The following is a 23,253-nucleotide window of genomic DNA, read 5'->3' on the forward strand; positions in this document are numbered from 1 at the left end:
CCCAGGGAAATCCACAGTGACAAGATCTCTGCTGAATAGACGATTAAATCGTGGCTCGAACACACACACACACACACACACACACACACACACACACACACACACACACACACACACACACACACACACACACACACACACACACACACACACACACACACACACACACACACACACACACACACACACACACACACACACACACACACAGAGATGACCCATAACCACTTAAGCCCTATATACTTTGCTGTATCTAACTATATAAATGGCGACCAACTTCCGCACCCTCGGTGTCCACACCCCACAGCTCTATTATCGACTAAACAACGCACCGCCAGACCACATGTCGCCAACTGACTCGCCACGCCGGCCGCGCTGAATTTACGCCTCGCGTAGGGGACATCTCACTGCTCAATACACCTTTTCCACCGCGCAACATAATTAATTCTACTCACCAAATGTCGGACAAAACGGAAGGGGAGGCAGCTTCGTACCGTTTACCGTGCGCACGACCTCATCACCACAACAGCACGCAGCCGCTGCGGGGTTTTTTTCCTTTTTTTCCAAACTTTTTTTTTGGTCACCATTTTCTCCAGGCACCATTTCTGGTGTAACGTCGGGTGTTTCTTTTCACCAGCCAATCACCTTTCACGTTGCCACGTCCGTTGCCACGTCGCGCTGACGTACGCTAAACAAGCGCTGCCGTGCGCACAATGCAAACGAGCCCAAAGGCGCGCCAAAATCAGCCGACCATTGCTTAGACACAAAGTCTGACCTGGCAACGCAGCCTACGCCAATCATGTGTGAGAGATCTACAAGCTATGGGGCAGAGACGCCACCGTATCTTAGCAACAACTACAGCGCTCACTCTCATTGGTCGTGTCACGCTAAGAGCAGTCTCCAGACAATGGCATCGCAGACAGATTGCTGTTACTGCTGTAGCCATCACAGGCAGTTGCAGCACGACGGACAGGGCGCTGTGATAGCTGCCATGTCGCTAACGCTAACCTGGTTGTCATGCCTGCAGCGGCTGTGCAATCACTTTGTCAACAATGCACGTTCGTGTGGTGAATGTCTATATTGCTGCTCAGTTCGTCCATTGTACATGGTGTATGTTTGTGTGTGTCTTCTGGAGAACTATGTCGCTCCACAGCAACTACAGTAACTAACGTAATGGCAGGACCGCCCCGTGCAACAGATGTTAGGCTGCATTATGGTCATGTAGTAATTTCAGATAATTTCGCTCCGATTAGAGCAGTGTTTATCAACCCTTTCACGCCGCCCCCCCCCCCCCCCCCCCCCCCCCAAATACACGTACTTGATCTGGGACCCCCCCATTCTGTTTGACTCCGTTCCACAAGTAAATATTGTGAAAATAGCCGATCTACAAGCTCGAAACGCCTCACGTTCAGAGGCTTTGTAAGCTTGGAGATCGGCTATTTTCTACATGATTGCCTCTTTCTTACATTCTTTGCCAATGTGGCCCATGTTTTCATAGCATAGTTTATTGACTACTTCTGTTGCAGAAATGGCCATTTCCTTTACTTTCGGTTTTTTATTGTCTCCGCCAGGCCGAAAGGCATGGCGCAACACTATGTTTCACCCCCTGTCCGTCCGTCTGTGATAGCTAATCTCTCACATCGTTGACTTGATCGCAGCAAAATAACAGCCCGATGTGGAGAGTCAGTGAGAGCTGGATAAACGACGTAAAATGTGTCAAAAGGAGTCTGTACGGCTGTCGATAAATGAACACATGACGTTGGTGGGAGAGCAGATATTGTGTCTTTTGGACAAACAGCAGCGTGGTGCTGATGTTTGTTGTGTGAAGCAGCTTAATGTCAGAGTGTTTGTGTTGGAGTGCCTCAGTGCGGCTGCAGAGTTCATGTGCAACCTCTTCCAGAGAGACACAGACACACTAGAAACTCTGCTGGGGAAAAAAAACACTGCTGGCCATTGACTTTCCTATGGACATTGATCTACACACTGCAGGTATATCTGCTACACACACAACATCAAACTACACACTGCAGGTATGATGCAGCGTTTGCATTACAGCCAGCATGCCAGCGTAGTTCCCATATGGTTTCAAGGTGGGCTAAACCATATGGACCCCATGTCAGCTATGTCAGCGGCATCCACTTCAGTCCCAACTGCGATGCCCATGCAGGCTATAAGTAGCTTCTACCTGGCCCTTAGGTGGGCCCCAACTAGCCATGTTTATGTGGGACCAAGGCGGGTCCTAACTGGGTTTGCCCATGCAGGCTTTAACTGGGTTCTACCTGGGCCCTAGGTGTACCCTAACCAACCACAGTGCAGTGCCCATCGCTCCAATTGTTCTGACGTCAGGGCTCTCAATACTGCACATTGGTGGAGGAGGAGGGGCCGCAGGGCGACCGCACACATCGCTGAACCAATGGTAGCCCACGGATGTTTCCTCTGTGGATTTACAATCTGCCCCTCTATGCCACATATCATCCGCACTACAGGGTCTTCACTGACCGAGCCACGGCCCCACTGACCCTCATGACGCTACGCCACTTAAACGTGCGGCAGCATGCGCTGGGTTGCCAGGTTTGCACAGCCTGCGCCAGAAACAAGCAACCACCTTCATGAAAAAAAAAAAAAAAAAAAAATGGTCCGCAATGTTCCAGGGGTGTCCCCGCGCGTCCCAACACTCCACAGGGGGTCAGTGGACCATCAGGGGGTCCGCGGACCCCCTGTGGACCCCCTGAAACATAACAAATATTATTTCTTCAAATTTTTTCCTTTTTCAAAAACAATTTTCCACAGTTTCACTCCGGCGATTTGGGTCCCCCAATATACACACGGCTGGGCCCCGTGCGCGGCTGGGGTTGAGGGGGGCGTAGCCCCCCGAAACTCTAGTGACTAATAGATAAAATGGCTAAATTGAGCTCACAACGCATTGCATTGTGATGCGTTATGAGCTTGTAGTTTGGCTACAGGGTATACTGTAGGTAACATATTTAAGCTTCAACCTTTTTGATACCACTATACTTTAACTGCAATGAATACATTTGGTGAATGTTAAATATACAGTATCCTGGCTTAACATTAAACACTACTAGAGTCATTACTATGCCCTCCAAATAGTCCCTGGGATATCTTAGCTATTTATCGTACAAATATATAGTATATAGGGCTTAAGTGGCTAATAAAATGTCCCTCCTCTGTATTTTTGCTCATAGCAAAGAACAAGCTGTGAAAGGCATTGAGGAGCAAGAGACAGAGAGCAGTTTCATGCTGTGCAGGGGTCAGACAAAAGAGGGGATGCAGACACAGTATTGTCTGACTCTGTGTGAGCTGGGAATGACTGTGGTCAAACCAAGCAAACTTCAACAATTCAAACTTAGAAGGCTGAAACCCTGAACCCTTTTAAAATGTTTGGGGAAATGCTGGGAAATTTGGGGACGTTTTCACCAATGATGACATGGCCAAAATAGGGACGGCGGGCTGAAAGTAGTTGTGGCTGAGACATAATATAGAAAATCATTAAGAGAAGGCACAAGGCAGCATTTTAAGGCAGGTTTCATTTCTGTCCCCATAACCTATGGTGTTTGTTCAGATGATTCTGATGGCACGACCTGAGTTTAAGGAGCGAGAGCATACCAACACTGTCGGGTCGAAACCTTGCATGTTCAAAAGTGACATTTTCAGGAAATGGATCTACAAGCTTGCGATGTGTTGTGAGCTTGTAGATCTGCCATTTTCTCTACTTTTGCATGACACTCTTGTATAACGAAGTAGGGCAAGGTTTCTGCCCAACAGCAACGATATGCGATGCACCGCTTACAACCTCAACAGTGTATTTCAATCTGGGATATTTCAGTGCCATGATCTCTGGTGTTGGGACTATGCACACTACAGCACACTGACCTCACTGTTGCTATAGCGAGCCAGCTCTGAGATGAAGCGCATGTGGTCTTCCCGGATCTGAATCATCTGTTCGCAGATATTGTACTGGGGGCTGCTGGAATTAGACGTACAAGACCACCTGCAGAGCGAGAGAGAGGAAGGGGGGAAAACAGAGCAGAAAACCCAATCAATTAACAGTCATGACTCTCACAGTAATCACAGAGAGGAGGAGAGGAAATGGGATATGGGGTTCGGAGACGAGGTGAAAAGATCATAGGAATTCGTAGGACGGCAAGGCCCATCCTTTGTTCCTGTATTGAAGCAACAACCGTAGCCAATTATCCTTACCCCCTTTTTCCTCCCAATCTAGTTATGCCGCCTATTAACCCTCTTTACACATTTCTGTGTAGAGGGTAGCCTACTAGCTCACCTGCCAGTGAGGAGCACTCACCAGGAGAACGTAGCGCCTCTGTCCTACTCCTCCTGGTCAACACCCCCTGCTGACAGGCGCCACCGACATACAGAAAAGGTCGTCGGGATCGGGAGTCGAATCCACGACACGCTGTCAAGCTGGATTACCAGCATATGTGGTATGCGCCTGGACCGCTAGGCCAGTGGTCGCCCATAAAACTAATATTTACTGTAGATGTCAGATTTTATCCCAATTACTTTGAAGCACATACTTAAGTTTTCTTCTACCTCCAATTCCTCCACCACACCCTTTAGTTGGTGAAGGTTCATGGCACATACTCCTACTCCTACCTTGCACTTTTTGAATTGAAAACATCTGCTAAATTCCTAAACAACGTAACTGTTAACAACAGTAAACAAGCTTTGTGCAGACAGAAGCAAGTAATACCAAGGTCATTTTAAAGTAATCTAAAACACGTGTGATCTGAGCATGTTGGAATTTGACACCATCAGGGTTGTTCTTATTGTATCTCTCAGCAGCTTTGGAAATAACATGATGTTTCTTAGAAAATGTTTCTAAGCTACGAAGACCCATATGCTGGCATTTGAAAGACGCATTGATTTAAATGATTTCCCAAGGTTCAGATGAACAGCGAAAGAAAGAAAGCAATTAACTTAAGAAAGCATTACAAAGAAATAGTAAGTGGGGGGTCACTTCTATTCAAATAGTTACTATATCCATTTGCCTTCAAGGAAACGGCAAAGCGAGGGAAAGAACTGCATGCTTCTAGGTTTGAATTGGCTAAATCGACATTCAAAGGACATTAATCATATAGGATTCAACAGTTATTCAGTGGTGAACAGCTACAGGGTCGATTTTTTTCTTAGCGATTATTCTGTCGATTACTTTTTCAGATTAATCAAATAATCAAGAAGAGTTTCACAATTAATTTCTACTTAAATTTTTTTTTAACTTATACCTATAATGACGTGCATAAAATAGGAATCGATTATTAATCGATACTTTTTATCAATCATTTTTTTGATAATCGATTAGTTCAATTAACTATTGCACCCCTAGACGTCTACAGTATGAGTGAATGCCCTCTGTTGAACAGAACCTGCCTGACCACGCATTGCTCTCTCACCTGGATTTGTTCTCTTCAAAGTGAGCGCTGGTCTTGATGTATCTGGACAATTCAATCTGCATGTCCCCAAACAGCGGAACTACCTGGAGTTGCTGTAAATCACAGGAGAATGGCCATCATTACATTATACACAAAATGAAACAATGGTTTATTCCATTTGATGCAACAAATATTCTCTGTTCATAGAAATATTGACCCCCATTGTTTTTGCATTCTATAACAGGATGTAGATATAATGCATTATTTGTTTTAATTGTACATTTTGGGGTAGATAAGATCAATGGTTTTAAGACATACTGTAGAGCCACGCACATCTCATGTTTTAAATAATGTTCATGTGCAGTTTTGTTGCACGGCATTATTCAAACTGAGATTTTTCTCCATCTGAGCTATGGTAAAAAATATATTCTCGCCAAGCAGACTGAAATTCAAATGAGAGGAAAAGCCATATCCTTCTTCCGTGACCCTTATTTGGTCAGCTCAGGGGCAAAAAAAAGCAAACTTGGTTTGCAAAATCAATTCATAAAAGAATATGTCGCTCAGCGTTTATCTCTAGGCAGTTGTAAGGGGATTGGGAATGCGTTTGTTTTTCAGTTCTGCTTCAGACTTTTTGAATATCCAGAGGATTTTCGGGTGTATGCCTGTTCAGAATACTCAAACACAACGTGGAGTATTTGGAAAATAGCAGATTTTGAAGCTCACGACGCGCCGCAGCAAAACGCATTGTGAGCTTGTAGATCTACTATGTTCGGTACACAACACCGGCATGCAACAAAGTCTAAATCACCCTTCATACAGTACGTGGAGGCTGAATACTGAACCACTCTAATCCGAGTTCATTTATCTAGGTGCGGTTCATAAATAAACATAAGAAATGTGAGTATACTCAGTGAATGGAATTTTTGAGAGTTCAACCCCTTAAGCCTTGTTTATACTTTGTCACATAGTGAAAATACCTGATCTGCAAGTCTTATAGATCTGTTCTTTTCCAAGCAACACTGCCATACAACAGAGTATAAATTAATAGGCCTACGCTATTTTTGAGAATTTTGCCTACAATGACATACCTACAATAGAGAAGCCAGGGTTAATGTGGGTATAAACCCCCTTCCATCCCTATTTCAAGTGAATGGTAGTACCTCGAGCGCTCGGCTATGCTTGATAAAACTGAAAGTTTTACACTGCTCTCACTATAGCAAAACCAAACTGTCTAGAATATACCCTAGTGTGGATGATAGCTGTGACAAATGTCATACATCTCCGGCACATTTAATCCATATGTTTTGGTCATGTCCTCGATTGGAGAAGTACTGGGTTCATTGTCATATTTAGACTCTTAGTACAAATGTTTAATAATAACTTACCCCTGTAACTGCTGTTTGGAGTGCTGGCCAAAGAATTGACTAATAATTTTAAAAAAAATCTGAATGGTATTGCCTTTCTAACACTGCTGGCACGGAGGAGAATCCTCATAGAGTGGAAGATTGTGTGTTGTTTCGTGTCAAGTCTTAAGTGTTAACTCAAAGCTAATTGTACCATCCTTGTCTCCATGTTGGGTGTTAAATGTTATGTCGGGTGTGAATAGTTTGTACAGTATTGTTTGTATTTGTATGTTGGAAAAGAAAAGAAAATGCATAAGTACTCTATATGTTCTTCCTATAACTGCCCTATTACCTATGCTGAATAAAAATCATATACATATATTTTTTTTTAAACATAGGCGTCGTGATGCGACGCATTGTGGGAAAAACGACTGTAAATTAAGGCCCACAGCAGCAACAGTGGACTGTAAATTAAACACAAGCTACTCCACACACCTTGAAAAACTTGTCGATCTTGGTCAGATTAATTCTCTTCTTGGCGTCCAATTTGTAGATGTTGCTCTGGCTTCCGTCTATCAGGTACAAGCCGAAACCCATTACCTGGAAATGGTGAAGAGCAGTGGTGGAAAAAGTAGTCAGATTTTTTACTTTTACAAAAATTTGCAATTCCACAATGTAGAAATATGTCAAACTAAAGGTCCTGCATTAAAAATGTACTTGAGTAGAAATGCATAAGTATTCACAACAAAAATAAAAGGACTCATTATGCTGCATTTCCCATTTCACAAGTTTAGAAATGTATAAATATTTTTCAAAAATAGCAGATGGAAGCTCACAGCGTGTTTGTGACAAATAGTAAGCTTGTAGATCAGCTATTTTCTAATATAAGTATAAAATAGGACTTAAGTGGCTAATGTATGTTTTGTAATAATAATCAAAATCTGCAAAGTAACTATTAACTAAAGTTGTCAAATAATTGTAGAGGTGAAGAAGTATAATGTATCAAAAGATTAAGTAAAAGTAAAAGAACCTCAAAATCGTACTTAAAGGTTTCATGACGTTCAGTTTTACCACACACACAGTCTTTGTGTATAAACGTGTATAAAAGGTTTTAACAAAAAATTGTTGATCCATGGCAGGTGCTTTTCTCTCACATTTCTAACGCCTTTTCAACTGCAATGAAAAAAGTTTTTTTTTGCCTGCGGGTGTCGCTGTTGAGGGATTTTGCCTGTCAATCATCGCCTCTGCTCCGCCCCCCCCCCCAAGGAAAGGAAAGGATAGGGGAGGGGCGAGGAGGAGAGTGGGCGGGATTAATGGCCTGTGACTTCACTGCCCAAGGGCCAATCTCAGATTACTTTTCAGCCTAATTATTCAGAAAACCACAGACCACAGAAAATCCACTGAATGTTCAAATTTTTTGGGTGTAATTGAGGTCATAAAACCCCCCAAAAAACAAAATATCGTTTGTGTCGGGTGGAAACCGCACATGTCCAAAACTGTTAGTTTTCAGGATTCAAATTAAAAAATAGCAGATCAACAAGCTCGAAACGCGGCGCGAAGCTTGTAGATCTGCAATTTTTGATGCTTTTGTGTGGCGCTGTGGTATGATCAAGTAGGGCGTTAATGTACGAAAAAAAAACATAGAATATGGAGATAAGAGGTTTATGCCTGACGATAGCGATATGTAGTGTGCTTCCACTCTTCTGCACCGAAACTCAACAGTCAATAGTCAGCAGGGATCCGGATGCCAGAGAGGCAGTTCATAACAGATTCATTAACACATTAAGACCGGCGAAAGCATCGGTGTAACCACTTACACCACTATTTTATACTATGGCTATTCCAAAATAGCAGATGTACAAGCTCATTGCGTGGCACCGAGTGCCACGCAATGAGTTTGTATTGGTGTTTCTGTTAGCCGGTATTTATCGGCCATTGACCGATAAAATGTTTCATTGGCCGTTAATTATAAACATCACCGGCCACCATGGCCGGTTGGGAAAATGCTGTTTTTACGCTCTTTTATCATTTAAGCCCATTATTAATATTATTATTTGGATAAAGTGGTACAACCATTAAAACCTATCATAATCATTTAAAGTTTTTAACACGATCTGTCAATGTCAGTGTGGGTTCATTCCCAACAGCCTGCTGCTGCTGTGCCTGACAGACAGTGCGCTGTGGTTATCCGATAGATCAGCCTATTCTTCGTACGATGGTGTTGCGCGTTGAAAATATCAGACCTACAAGCTCACAACACGTCGCAACGCGCCGCGTTGTGAGCTTGTATGTCTGCTATTTCCGATACGCAACCAACACCACCATATGGCGAAGCACAAATGAAGCTTTACACAGCTGACTGCGTCGACTAATCAGCGCTGAGTACGGGTCTGGAAAAAATATATATATTCAGAGATTTTCAAAAGAAATCTTGTATATCTGCTGTTTTGAATTGCCAAAGAAATCTAAAAATGACACAGATGCGTTCCCGGATTGAATGGGTTAATGAACAATCCATACTGGCTTGGTGGGAGCTCACCTTTAGCAGCATGTGTTTCTCACCGGGCGTGAGGAACATCTTGTTCTCATAGTACTCCACACACAGGTTGACAATGTCTGCCAGCAGATCATCATATCCATTGATCACCTCCAACTGCTGCTGCAAAGACTGAAAGCAACAGAGAACAAGGTTCAACGAGATTAAAATGGCAATGAGGTGGAGTGAAATGATGAACCTAATAATTGAACGAGAGATAATTCAGCAAAGATTTCAGTAATTGAATAATCAGTTTAGAGATATATATATTTAGATATATATATATGTACATTTTTCTAAAATGTGCTGTGTAAAACTTCCACATTATAAAATGAAAAGTAATGTTTTTGACTGCTGGGTAAACACATTAAGCAAGTTATTTCTTTAATTCATTTTAATCACATTCATTTTAGTTGTCTGTTTTAGCGACACCCCTTGTAGCTCATTATAGCGTTTGTCTACACGGAAGGAGCACTGAAAAAGGAATGCTGCAGGGTCCTAGCGCCTGAGGATATTTTGTAAAACAACCCTTCATCAGAAATGGTATTCATTCATTAGCTGTAAAACAAACAAATACAAAACGAAAAAATATCAATATATTGCTATATCAATACATTGTTAGGCATTATATTGATTAACACTCCATAGCTGTTATGACATTTTCCCTAACAAATGTCAGTACATGGGAAACAATGGCGGGCCTAACTCTTTAACCACTTTCAACCTAGAATTATGGGTGAAAAATCGCAAAACATTTAAAAGATCTACAAGCTCACAACATGTTGCTTCACAACGTGTTGTGAGTTTATAGATCAGCTCATTTCAATATTCGTGGTACGAAGAAGTACATATATACAGAGCTTGAGTGGTTATTTATATTTAACAACCTAAAATACTATGAAGCACTATTTCCGAACTCTTCCATGTTTTACCCATTAAAACCAGAGGAGCATCTGTGGCATTTTAGATTCTAGCGTTGGCTATTCAAAAATAACAGATATACAAGCTCACAGCGATTCACTTTGTGCCGTGCAGAGAGCTTGTACATCTGCTATTTTTAAACATGTTTGAACAAATCTTGAAAGAAAAAACCCTCTTGTGAGCAGTTGAATGCACAACGTATTCAGTCCAACCTGAGTGATTTTGTTGTGGTTGGCCAGGAACATGGACAGGTTCTGAGACTCCTGGATGGACGACGGTTCAGACATCTTCCTGAGGAACTGGGCCGCTCTGCAGGGAACACATGAGGGGCCAATGACATTCTGTGAAAGCATGCTACGTTGGTGCACCCAGGAATTGTCAAGCACCATGAACAACACATAAGGTCTTGGAGAATATTACTAACCCTTACTGCCATCTAGTGTCAATTTGATATTAAAGGCAGGGCAACGGATCGTTTTAAATGCTGGCTATTCAAATAATGTGGGGGGGGGGGGGGGAGGTGGACAGTACTTATGTTATAAGTTGGCATTCACATAAACAATAAATATGTTTTATAAATGTTGGAAAAAGGTGTACGACCTGCTAAATCTGCCTCGCCCCCAACATTCAGTTGAGCAGATTTTTTTTTTATGTTATGAGTGGACTGAAGTGCACCCTGGTAAACAGGTCGCCTAAACTCCCTATAATCAAATTGAAGGATACTACTTATCTGTTGCCCTACTTTTAAGAATTGAGTGTGGTTTTTACCAAACTGATGGCTTGACCTTTTCTGAAGTGAGGTCAAGCGAAAGGTTGTTAAAACAAAAATGACTCTTTCCTGCTTCGGCAAAAAAAAATGTAAAGGATTTATTTTTGGGCTTTCATGCCTTTATGGATAGGACAGTTAGGCTGACAGGAAATGGGGGAGAGATGGGGAATGACATGCAGCAAAGGCCGCCGCAACGAGCTGTCAGGCTATATCGAGCCTAGGTGCCTGGACTGCGACGCCAGCGGTCCAGGGCACACTTGAAGAATTTGGAACAACACAAATCGGCAAATTCATATTCATTTGGGGGTTCTTGAAATTAAAGGTTTGATAACCACTGCAATAACCCTTAATACAGTAGCACCAAACCAGTAACTAGCAGGCCCAAATTCTCCAGATTTAAAGGGTTTGCTCTGGTTTACGTACCGTTTGTAGGCGGAGTGGTCGTTCTTGACGCTGCACTTCATGTTCTTCAGCTCGTCCAGCACGGCGAACATGTTGATGAACTTCCCCAGCGTGAGCAGGTAGGCTTCCGACACAAAGTCTTTCCTGCGCTCTGCATGACACAGACGCCGCACCTCCCCACAGAAACGATCGATCGCTGTACGCTGAAATAAAGAAAAGAGAACAAGTAAAGCCCAATGAGTGTCACGCAGACAACGTAATATTATGTAAATGTAATGCAATGCAAATGTCAATACTCATTTAATGTGTGCCAATGCATAGAGGTGGCAAGGGGAATTGTTATCACTTTATTATTCCAATCTCTCGATATTTTCTTTGAACAACACCAATCCTTAACCACATTAACCTTGGTGTCTGTATTTTGGGCATTTCAAGATTGCTTTATTTGTCTCTTTTTTTCTTCTGCAAACAGCATCAAATTATTTAAAAAAAGACTAAATTATGTTGCTCCAAAAAGACACATCATCAATAAATTGTGCAAAAAAAGTCTGTGTCAATCTAAATAAATAAATCGTAAAACGAAATGAATTCATGACATACAAAACAAGCATAACCAGATAAAACTGTATTTCAACTCATTTTAAAAACTTTTCAGAATTAAAAATAAATAAATACAATTTGAAAATATCTCATCTTCAAGCTCACAACATGTCGCATTGTGACAGCCAAAATATTAAATATAGCTTAAGTGGTTAAAGACACAATTCATCTATGTGCCACTATCTAACTATATAAATGGCGACCAACTTCCGCACCCTCGGTGTCCACACCCCACAGCTCTATTATCGACTAAACAACGCACCGCCAGACCACATGTCGCCAACTGACTCGCCACGCCGGCCGCGCTGAATTTACGCCTCGCGTAGGGGACATCTCACTGCTCAATACACCTTTTCCACCGCGCAACATAATTAATTCTACTCACCAAATGTCGGACAAAACGGAAGGGGAGGCAGCTTCGTACCGTTTACCGTGCGCACGACCTCATCACCACAACAGCACGCAGCCGCTGCGGGGTTTTTTTCCTTTTTTTCCAAACTTTTTTTTTGGTCACCATTTTCTCCAGGCACCATTTCTGGTGTAACGTCGGGTGTTTCTTTTCACCAGCCAATCACCTTTCACGTTGCCACGTCCGTTGCCACGTCGCGCTGACGTACGCTAAACAAGCGCTGCCGTGCGCACAATGCAAACGAGCCCAAAGGCGCGCCAAAATCAGCCGACCATTGCTTAGACACAAAGTCTGACCTGGCAACGCAGCCTACGCCAATCATGTGTGAGAGATCTACAAGCTATGGGGCAGAGACGCCACCGTATCTTAGCAACAACTACAGCGCTCACTCTCATTGGTCGTGTCACGCTAAGAGCAGTCTCCAGACAATGGCATCGCAGACAGATTGCTGTTACTGCTGTAGCCATCACAGGCAGTTGCAGCACGACGGACAGGGCGCTGTGATAGCTGCCATGTCGCTAACGCTAACCTGGTTGTCATGCCTGCAGCGGCTGTGCAATCACTTTGTCAACAATGCACGTTCGTGTGGTGAATGTCTATATTGCTGCTCAGTTCGTCCATTGTACATGGTGTATGTTTGTGTGTGTCTTCTGGAGAACTATGTCGCTCCACAGCAACTACAGTAACTAACGTAATGGCAGGACCGCCCCGTGCAACAGATGTTAGGCTGCATTATGGTCATGTAGTAATTTCAGATAATTTCGCTCCGATTAGAGCAGTGTTTATCAACCCTTTCACGCCGCCCCCCCCCCCCCCCCCCCCCCCCCAAATACACGTACTTGATCTGGGACCCCCCCATTCTGTTTGACTCCGTTCCACAAGTAAATATTGTGAAAATAGCCGATCTACAAGCTCGAAACGCCTCACGTTCAGAGGCTTTGTAAGCTTGGAGATCGGCTATTTTCTACATGATTGCCTCTTTCTTACATTCTTTGCCAATGTGGCCCATGTTTTCATAGCATAGTTTATTGACTACTTCTGTTGCAGAAATGGCCATTTCCTTTACTTTCGGTTTTTTATTGTCTCCGCCAGGCCGAAAGGCATGGCGCAACACTATGTTTCACCCCCTGTCCGTCCGTCTGTGATAGCTAATCTCTCACATCGTTGACTTGATCGCAGCAAAATAACAGCCCGATGTGGAGAGTCAGTGAGAGCTGGATAAACGACGTAAAATGTGTCAAAAGGAGTCTGTACGGCTGTCGATAAATGAACACATGACGTTGGTGGGAGAGCAGATATTGTGTCTTTTGGACAAACAGCAGCGTGGTGCTGATGTTTGTTGTGTGAAGCAGCTTAATGTCAGAGTGTTTGTGTTGGAGTGCCTCAGTGCGGCTGCAGAGTTCATGTGCAACCTCTTCCAGAGAGACACAGACACACTAGAAACTCTGCTGGGGAAAAAAAACACTGCTGGCCATTGACTTTCCTATGGACATTGATCTACACACTGCAGGTATATCTGCTACACACACAACATCAAACTACACACTGCAGGTATGATGCAGCGTTTGCATTACAGCCAGCATGCCAGCGTAGTTCCCATATGGTTTCAAGGTGGGCTAAACCATATGGACCCCATGTCAGCTATGTCAGCGGCATCCACTTCAGTCCCAACTGCGATGCCCATGCAGGCTATAAGTAGCTTCTACCTGGCCCTTAGGTGGGCCCCAACTAGCCATGTTTATGTGGGACCAAGGCGGGTCCTAACTGGGTTTGCCCATGCAGGCTTTAACTGGGTTCTACCTGGGCCCTAGGTGTACCCTAACCAACCACAGTGCAGTGCCCATCGCTCCAATTGTTCTGACGTCAGGGCTCTCAATACTGCACATTGGTGGAGGAGGAGGGGCCGCAGGGCGACCGCACACATCGCTGAACCAATGGTAGCCCACGGATGTTTCCTCTGTGGATTTACAATCTGCCCCTCTATGCCACATATCATCCGCACTACAGGGTCTTCACTGACCGAGCCACGGCCCCACTGACCCTCATGACGCTACGCCACTTAAACGTGCGGCAGCATGCGCTGGGTTGCCAGGTTTGCACAGCCTGCGCCAGAAACAAGCAACCACCTTCATGAAAAAAAAAAAAAAAAAAAAATGGTCCGCAATGTTCCAGGGGTGTCCCCGCGCGTCCCAACACTCCACAGGGGGTCAGTGGACCATCAGGGGGTCCGCGGACCCCCTGTGGACCCCCTGAAACATAACAAATATTATTTCTTCAAATTTTTTCCTTTTTCAAAAACAATTTTCCACAGTTTCACTCCGGCGATTTGGGTCCCCCAATATACACACGGCTGGGCCCCGTGCGCGGCTGGGGTTGAGGGGGGCGTAGCCCCCCGAAACTCTAGTGTTTTATAAGTCTTTATTATTTACTCAAATCCTTTTATTTTATTTTGTGAAACAGAGACAAGGTCATGTTTGGTTATTATATCCTAGGATTCACTACAATCTCTATCATATCTAAATAATTGATCTATCGCCCAGCCCAACCTGTATTATGTCAACCAAACACCAAGTGGTAGTTGGACTGACTTCAGAGAGTGAAGGGTGGACGGTAGACGGTGTTACCTGGAAGTACATGAAGTTCATCAGCTTGGTGACTTCCGGCTCCAGCACCTCTACGGTCTTCTCATAGATCTCCACTCTGTTAGGCTGCTCGTTGCACTTAACCTGAGAGACGGTGAGGGAGTGAGGTGATGAGTGAAAATGAAGAAAGGCTTGCTTAAGAAAGGCTTTGTTCCATATCGCTATTATGCAATATCTGGCCAAGCCTGTCCAGGTCATTTTATGTTTAATACATCTTACAGTAGGTGAATCTAAAAGTAACACATAGCTGATCTCACACACCAACACTGAATCCCTAACTGCTTCCAATAAGCAGTTTGGTGCCTTGCATGGTTTCCTCTGCTGTCGGTGTGTGGGTGGGTGAATTTAGGAAAAGACGCTAGATAAATGCACCATTTATCTCCACTGGATGTTATCACACGTATAATGGTCCTGGGACTAGCAGATGACAGACAGTGCCGTTTACCTGTGGTATAGCACGTGAACAGCTCCTCCATGTGTAGAGCATCACTGCATACTCCTGCCCCTCCTCCAACATCTCATTCTGATTCAAAGACACAAACACAATCAATGCATGACTAAAAAGTAAGCAACTGTGATTTTTCAAACATTTTTAAGCACTTAAACCCTCTAAGTAAAATGGACCTGAGTTGCAACTTGTAGATCTTGATCCTGCACTTGTAGATCTGCAATTTTGGAGATCTGCTATTTGGTCTGCTATTTTTGGCGAATGTTCCCCCCAGAATATGGATGCTGGGGTTCAAGTGGTTAAACACAAACATGCACTTGTATACCAGTGACGTTTTTTATTTGAACCGTAATCCTCACATTCAAGTGTCCATTTATTGTTACAATTTGAATAAAGGTTGAAATTTGGAATATTTGTTGGCAGCCCTATTGCGCGTGCGTGCAAACACACACACACATACACACAAGAAAGTGTGTATGGCCCATTGCCTCCAGTGCGAGTCATTTATTCTCAGAGGGCGGCAGGGCAGCGCTCCAATGCTTTCAAAACAGCCCAGGCCGCATACAAAGTACTGTTTGATTGAGACCCTGGCTCTAAACCTGCAATTATCCCTCACTAATTAGACACAAAGCAGTACCATTCCTGCAATAATTGCCAAAGCACCCAATTGTCCGCGAGCCGGGTCCGAATGTTCACAGGGGATAGTCAAGCCTCTTCACTCAACGAAATGCTTATCCATACCCATTTTCTCTACTGAGCTTTTGTCCCTGTTCTGGTGTTCTGAGTTTTTCCCAGGTCCTTAATGAGCTGGGAGCAAGAACTGAAAGTTAAGAGGAAGAAAATAAATGAGGTAATTTCTCAGCAAAAGAGATCTTTCTACTTTACCATGCTAGAATGGACTGTGGCCTGTTCAATGTATCTGGCGATGCCAGTGACGAAGGCATTGCGGTCCTCGAAGTTGGTGTTGAAATTTGGCTGTAGAGATGAAAGATCATATTCAATTATGGATGCACAAACAAAGTATGGATGCCAACATCATGCACATACAAAGCTAAACCACTCTATTGATACTGTAGAATTCCTGTTATAAAACTACGAATACAGAGGGACATTGCATTTCTACAATGCAATCTATCTCAGCCATTTCTTGTCTAATGATTTAGTGTAATGTTTCCTAACCTAATGCCATCTAACGCTTACTATCAAAAGCAACAGATTCAAATTCTGTGGGGTTTCCTAATCATAAGTGGTGACTGCAGCTAAATAAAGTGGTACAAATCCTCTGTCTACCTGGTATATGAGTGAGCACTGAGTAGAGCTGTGTGTACCTGGTATTATGGCTGTCACGATTATGAAATTTTACTTGACACTCAAATAATTGCGATTAACATTATGAAGAACATTTATATTTCTGTTTGGCTTTTACTAGGCTTCGTAAACAAAAAGAATGCCGATCTACCATCTCATTTCAAGCTTGTAAATCCACAAATTTTGAAAATATAACTAAAGTAATAAACAATAGAAAAATCTGTTATCTCAAATAATTGCCATTAGGCGATTATGTAATAATAGTGAGTGGCCTACCTGGTATATGAGCGAGGAGGGCAGGGGCTCGATGCAAGGCTGCTGGTCGGGGAGTGGAAGCTCCTCCAGCAGGTCCACGTTGGACAGGGCATCTTCTAAAGTCACCGAGGACGTCATTCTGCTGTAAGGGCATTCATTTAAAAAAAGAAAGAAAACAACAGAAAAGCGGTTAAGCATCAGTCATCCCATTTTGCGCCACAAATAAGAACTCCTATCAAATCGCACACTTTTTTATTTATTTTAAACTTTAGTGTTTATTGGATTTTCCACAGAAGCATTCAAAATCAAAATTTGGTACTTATGAAGATACGTAAAAGCTTCCTCCAGTGCAATCCATCAAATAAAAAAATTGCAGATTGAATTATCACCCCCAAAAAATAAACTCAAAACATACAGGAAATACAGGTTAAATAAAATAAATAAATCTAATCGCACACTTGATGAACCCAGACCAAGGGCTTTTTTATTGAATTGCACATGGAAGCTTTAATGTCGATGATGCTGTTAAAGTGAGGCAGCAGCATGCTTTGGCAATTGGCACACATTCTATCACTACTGCAGCCTGCTGATAGAGGGAATGCTCCAAAACACATAACGTACAGTGGCTCAGGCGAGCACCGGCTACTGGTAACTGGTAACAACAAAGGGACTGTGGGGGCGGCTGTGTACACAGTCCCAGGAGGTCAGGCAAGGTCTGCTGCTACAAAAGAGCAGGCTGGCAGGACACAGAGCAGGGAAAGGAGGGGAGACATTTCTGACTATGATAGGGCTAGGCAATTAACCGAAAATACTCCGAAACCATGATAGAACCAATAACCGACGTATAACCGAGAAGCAAGAAGTTTTTGGGGATTTTTTTCCTTATCAACACAAATCGACACAAATCATCATTTTCTTTAAAATCCACTAAATCTGTTAGTCTGATACTTCGTTGTACAATGGTGCCATACAAAAATCATGAACATTGCCGCTCTACCAGCTCAATGTGACGTGTAGCGATGTGTTGCGAGCTTGTAGATCTGTCATTTTCACATTTTTTTGTAATAATCGTAATCGAGGCAAAAGTTTAAAATAATCGTGATATTGATTTGAAGTTGTATCGCCCAGCCCTTCTATATGAAGCATTACTGTGACAGGAACATCAGCACACCGGCATGCAACACAATTGTGCATGCACAGTCACATTCATATACACAGATGTGGGACACACCCACACATTTTTTAAGGCAATTATAGGCAAACGGTATGGAGAAGCAAACCCAATTTGACAGTCATTGTCTCATGACTCACAAGAACATTTGTGGTGCCGAATTTGGTGGGGGGGACAAAATCACATTTCGGCAAACATCAGTGACATTTGTAGTATTTGTGGCACCCCTTGTGGCTGGGAATTAAATTGCTTTAGGCTGTGCATTGTTTAGAGGCCCCTCTGTGTGATGTGTATCGTGTTTTGAAGAACGCGGAATATGGCGGACAATCTTGTAAGGCAGAAATGGACAAGGCCTATATAGGGAGCTGCGTCATGATCCAAGGAATCCAGGGGTAAACATATTTTTATTGTATGACCTTCCGGTCAAGAGTTATAGGCCAAATCGTGATGTTACCTCTTATAGCGCCACCATGAGGCCAATTAGAAAATGTGGGCCTACTTCGTACTTGGAGTGTGCATGCAAAGTTTTACACCGATCTGTCCAGTGGTGCTTGAGATAAGTCAGAGACAAGGGAGTGCGGTTAATGTTTCTCTGAAGTTCGTTGTGAAACTAACAGTTTTTGAAAGAGAAGCAAGCCAAATGGAAACGGCTATATTAAGCAGTCTTCATGCTGACACTGTCTGATCAATGGTGTGGAGCCAACAGGCGACTTATCAAACAGGAAATAAACCTGCCTTCATGCTACAAAATAGCAAAGTATGAGTCATATACACTAACACAAAAGAGACAGCATGTGACAAAAACCTGAGCACAGAGGGACATGGATGGTCAGCACTGAAATCAAACCCTCCTTGTTAAATTAGCCCACTGTATGTACTGCAAGTAGAGAGAGACACTACAAAAATAGTCTATGAAAACTGTGCAGATAAATACATAGAAATTGAAAGCTAGCCTACAAGTGTCATGCCTGCTGAGATAACAAATATTACACGTTCTGTTTAGCCTATGGGTCAGCTCTAGTTCTGCAGACAGGATACGTCCTTTAGAAAATGGGGAAGGGATCCCCTGGCCTGTGACTTATTTATTGTTCAGTCATCAGTACACAGTTCCTCTTAAGACTGCAAAGTCTACAGCTGTGTCCTTCTCATGAAGTCAGAGAGAGCAAAGACACTGTGGCCAAAGGAGGAAAGTCATTAGTCTTTAAGTAATGACAGCATATTAGCTGTTTGGTCCACTAAAGTAAGCCATTTGGTTTACATGGCTACCTCCAGAATGAATCCATAAGCAGCTTAAATTGGCCTAAGTAAGCCTAGGTGTACTGACTTGAGGGCAAACACACAACACACCACCACCATACAGTAAAATGCGGCTTTAGTTGCAAACACTAACTAACTACTGACCATGTGTTGGTGTTTATTAGTTAGTCAACAGTCCTTTTCCTATATTAAATTAATAGTCACAGAACATAAAGAACCAATGATGTGTGTGGTGTCTCTCGCCTCGTCTGCAGACTTTAAATGCCTCTGCTGCATCTCTTTGTAGCCTGTTCTTGAAGTGGCTCAATGGCCCCCCTTAAGACACACACACACATGCTATGCAACCCTCTCTAATATGCTCACCGCTCACTGTGGTGGTGTTAATGGTTGACTTGCATCAACACAGTGGAATGATGCAAGGAAAATAATAACACAGCAGGCGTGCAGTGTCATAATATGAGAATAAACACAGACACAGCTGTGGTAAGGTTACGCTGCCTATGCCTTGAGATACCCTGTTGCATTGTGTCTGGTAGCATAGATAAAGACTATGCTAATTGTCAGGCTCTTTGCTACAAAGAATTTAACTGTTCCTACTATTCCAGATTTCTTATAATAATGCCTGTGATATGGCTCACATAGCTTAACACCAACAAAAACAACAAAACATTCTGCAGACTTTCCACCAATATGGCCTAGCTCAAATTCTGTGGTTGCACTTGCAACAGTGATAAACAAAACACAGCTTCACCATTTTTTTCTTTTCTGCCCTTTACTTGTGTCTCAGGAACAGCATGGCACTGAAGAGGAAGTAGTTTACCCATCTGCAAGAGCAAGTGTGAAGAAAAAAACAAAAACAAAAAATAGGCTATGATATATTTGCAGAATATCGGGTTTATTATTGGTTTCAAAATATTATGTGATGTGTGAAAGTGGCAGCCACACGACAACGTGTCATCTCTGGTCATTTCTTTTAGGCTACATTATAAGATGCTTGCTGTAGCCTATAGTTTTGGAAACTATGTAGCCAAATACTTAATTTAGTATCACTGCTTAGCGATTACATTGATTACACCCTCCCCAATGCAACAGAATTTACTCTTCCTAAACCGTAGCCCTGATGTGACCACATACAGTGATGATCTGATTGATAAGAGTACAGTAAAAAATGGTTGTGGCTCATGAACCAGCAACATTACAGGTGCACAATTTCTACTCGCTCCGAAACTGGGGTTTGAGGTCACCCGATCTCAGTTTCTAACCACCCACATCATTAGCCCGACCTCAACTCGACGCAAACCCATGCCTAAACCTAACAATGAGTGTGATCAGTGTCACCGCTGATCAACATTTACTGTTGTCAAGAGTTCTGGTACACTCACACCCTAAGACCAAGTAAGGTCAATGGGACAGGGGAACGATTTCTAGCAAGTACAACAAAAAGAGAAGTGTTAAAAAAAAACTGTCAGTGTTTCCCCTATATGCATTAAACAATGGCGGGCCGCCACCGCTTAAATCCGACCTCCACAGTATGATTTTTTTCTGTAAAAAAAGAAAAAAAAGATTATATCAATGCTTAAATGCATTTGATATAATGCTCAAATGCTCTCAAGCAGGATGCCATCTGTGCCATCACTAGTTGATGACGTGTGACTGACATTTTCCTAAATCTGGAGACAATTCATATGTAAACTATACAGATTATTACTGTGCACATGTACTATATAAGATATAAGACTTTGTGTTTGAGCATACATATGCATTTTGAGAACCCAAAATGTTCCGCATACCTTCAGCTACTGGCTTGGGAAAACACTGACTGTTAACCACTTGAACTCTAACGTCCATATTTTGGACGTCATAATGGACCAAAATTCAGTGAAAATAGGCCAACAGATCGTCGTGAGCTTCTTGTCTTTGGTGTACTGTAGAGGGACAAAAGCAGCAGGACAAGGATAGACCTCTGGGTGTGGTCAACAAAGTATATTGTTTAAGTGGTTAAAGTAGTAGACTACAATTTTAAGATGTTATCTGAGTAATATATCACATGAACAAGCACTAAAATGTTCCGTTTCAATTTTCATTCAAAAGGGGTTGAATATTTTCACAAATTTGATCTTCATCTTTTATCAATCATACACCTTCCATTAAATATGCTCTTACTTTGATAGAATACGAACAAATCAGTTTTTAAGCTGAGACAAAGGCAATTGAATTCTCAGTACAGAACATAGAAGCATGGAAGTCCATGTCACAATTTCTGTAACCTAAGTATATCCCTATAATCTCCTAAACATCATACTAGAGTCAAGTAACTAGACTCTCACAACCATCCTTAGTCAACACAACACACGGTGTCGTAATATCCCAATGACACCAGTCTCCACTGCTTCACTTGAACATTTTAACAAGCCTCATACAGCATTCAGCCCAATGGAGCAAATGACAGGGAATGGATAGAAGATGTGTCCCACCCATGATGGTGGTGATGGATGCAGGGTGTGTCCCCATAAAACCATATGGGGAAAGAAATCCCTTCTTTCCTCTGAGACAACATGACACCCAATGATCATGAAAAGAATACATCTCTGTCATTGGAGGATGTTCAATGAGCCGGTGTTCTGCAACCAGCAGGACACAACATTGGGTCATTGTGAGATATTCTGACAAAGAACAGCTTTTAATTGAGGGATATTATGTATCCAGGTCACCAAATTTTGGTCCCAAATTAGACCGGTTGAGAGAACCAATTATAGAAAGTTACATGATTGTCTCAACGCAATGCTTCTCAGTTATGTAATAACTGTAATCTCTTTTATTTGATAGTGTACAAATACAGTATACTCCCATTAAGATACGACTACCTTACAAAATCACATGCATTATTGTATATTGGCAAAAATAAAGTGCTGTCTTTACTTATGGTCATTATCTATCAGTGCAATGCTAAAGACATCTTAACCCATTCTTCACTTATCTCCTCCAACTTGGAGATACGAGGTAAGGGATAGAAAACAGTTTGGAATGATGCTGCACTAATATGAACATGACAGGGTTGTGTTCATGTTGAAATGGGCTGATATGGAAGCATGACTTCAACATATAGCATATAGTAGGTTATATAGTGTGTAATTGTAATGTGACAAGCTTAGTTCATTTGTGCTGTCGGTACTTTGTTTCAATAACCAGCAATGGAATGGAATTCCAGTCCAACTTTAATAAACACCTTTAGCTATGCGAAGAAGTCTGTCTCTCATATATACAGTATGTATCTACAATCTGCTTTTAATTGTAATATTATTCAGCAAGATCTAGCAGCTGGTCTTAGATTGGCTCTAAATGTGGATAAAACAAAATATATGGTTTTCTCAACTCAAAATCAAGAAGTGCCTCCATATCATCTCTAATGGTTGCATCATACAAATATTATCTAACTGGGTAGATCAGGATTTGTCTTTTAAAACCCATATAGTCAAACTATCAGAGACAATCACATCAAAAATCTGGTTACTCTTCACAGAAAGAGATCATGTTTTTCATTATAGCACAGGAAGAGGATTGTGCAAGCTACAATCATGCTGATGTTTGATTATGGAGACATTTTATATATGCATGATGCCTCAATCAGTACATCCCTGGATACAATATCATAGTGCACTCACTGCACTTTGTTACAAGAGATGGTTCTCAAACTCATCATTGTACAATATAGTTCAGTAGGGTGAAATTCCTGTGCATGATATTACTCTGTTTATTTATAAAGTGATTTTCACTTCTAGAT

The 23,253-nt window shown here is 42.4% G+C and overlaps 1 protein-coding gene across 2 annotated transcripts in view; it reads right to left on the reverse strand.

The window, feature by feature from the left end:
- cyfip1 (cytoplasmic FMR1 interacting protein 1) overlaps positions 1–23,253 on the reverse strand; it is a 48,434-nt gene that overhangs the window by 24,010 nt on the left and 1,171 nt on the right. Inside the window, exons 2-12 of one of the 2 annotated variants that reach the window (XM_084067653.1) lie at positions 20,224–20,296; positions 17,066–17,186; positions 16,367–16,456; positions 15,479–15,556; positions 15,016–15,117; positions 11,404–11,585; positions 10,424–10,520; positions 9,294–9,422; positions 7,250–7,354; positions 5,433–5,524; positions 3,895–4,012 (exon numbers count right to left, since the gene is read on the reverse strand). In XM_084067653.1, the coding sequence (XP_083923779.1) occupies positions 3,895–4,012; positions 5,433–5,524; positions 7,250–7,354; positions 9,294–9,422; positions 10,424–10,520; positions 11,404–11,585; positions 15,016–15,117; positions 15,479–15,556; positions 16,367–16,456; positions 17,066–17,182 (1,110 nt within the window). In that variant the 5' untranslated portion in view covers positions 17,183–17,186; positions 20,224–20,296. The remainder of the gene's footprint in view (positions 1–3,894; positions 4,013–5,432; positions 5,525–7,249; positions 7,355–9,293; positions 9,423–10,423; positions 10,521–11,403; positions 11,586–15,015; positions 15,118–15,478; positions 15,557–16,366; positions 16,457–17,065; positions 17,187–20,223; positions 20,297–23,253) is intronic. The other variant, XM_084067652.1, reaches the window with a different exon arrangement.

The sequence above is a fragment of the Gymnoscopelus microlampas genome (genome assembly GCF_963454915.1).
Source record: "Gymnoscopelus microlampas genome assembly, chromosome: 9".
NCBI lineage: Eukaryota > Metazoa > Chordata > Actinopteri > Myctophiformes > Myctophidae > Gymnoscopelus > Gymnoscopelus microlampas.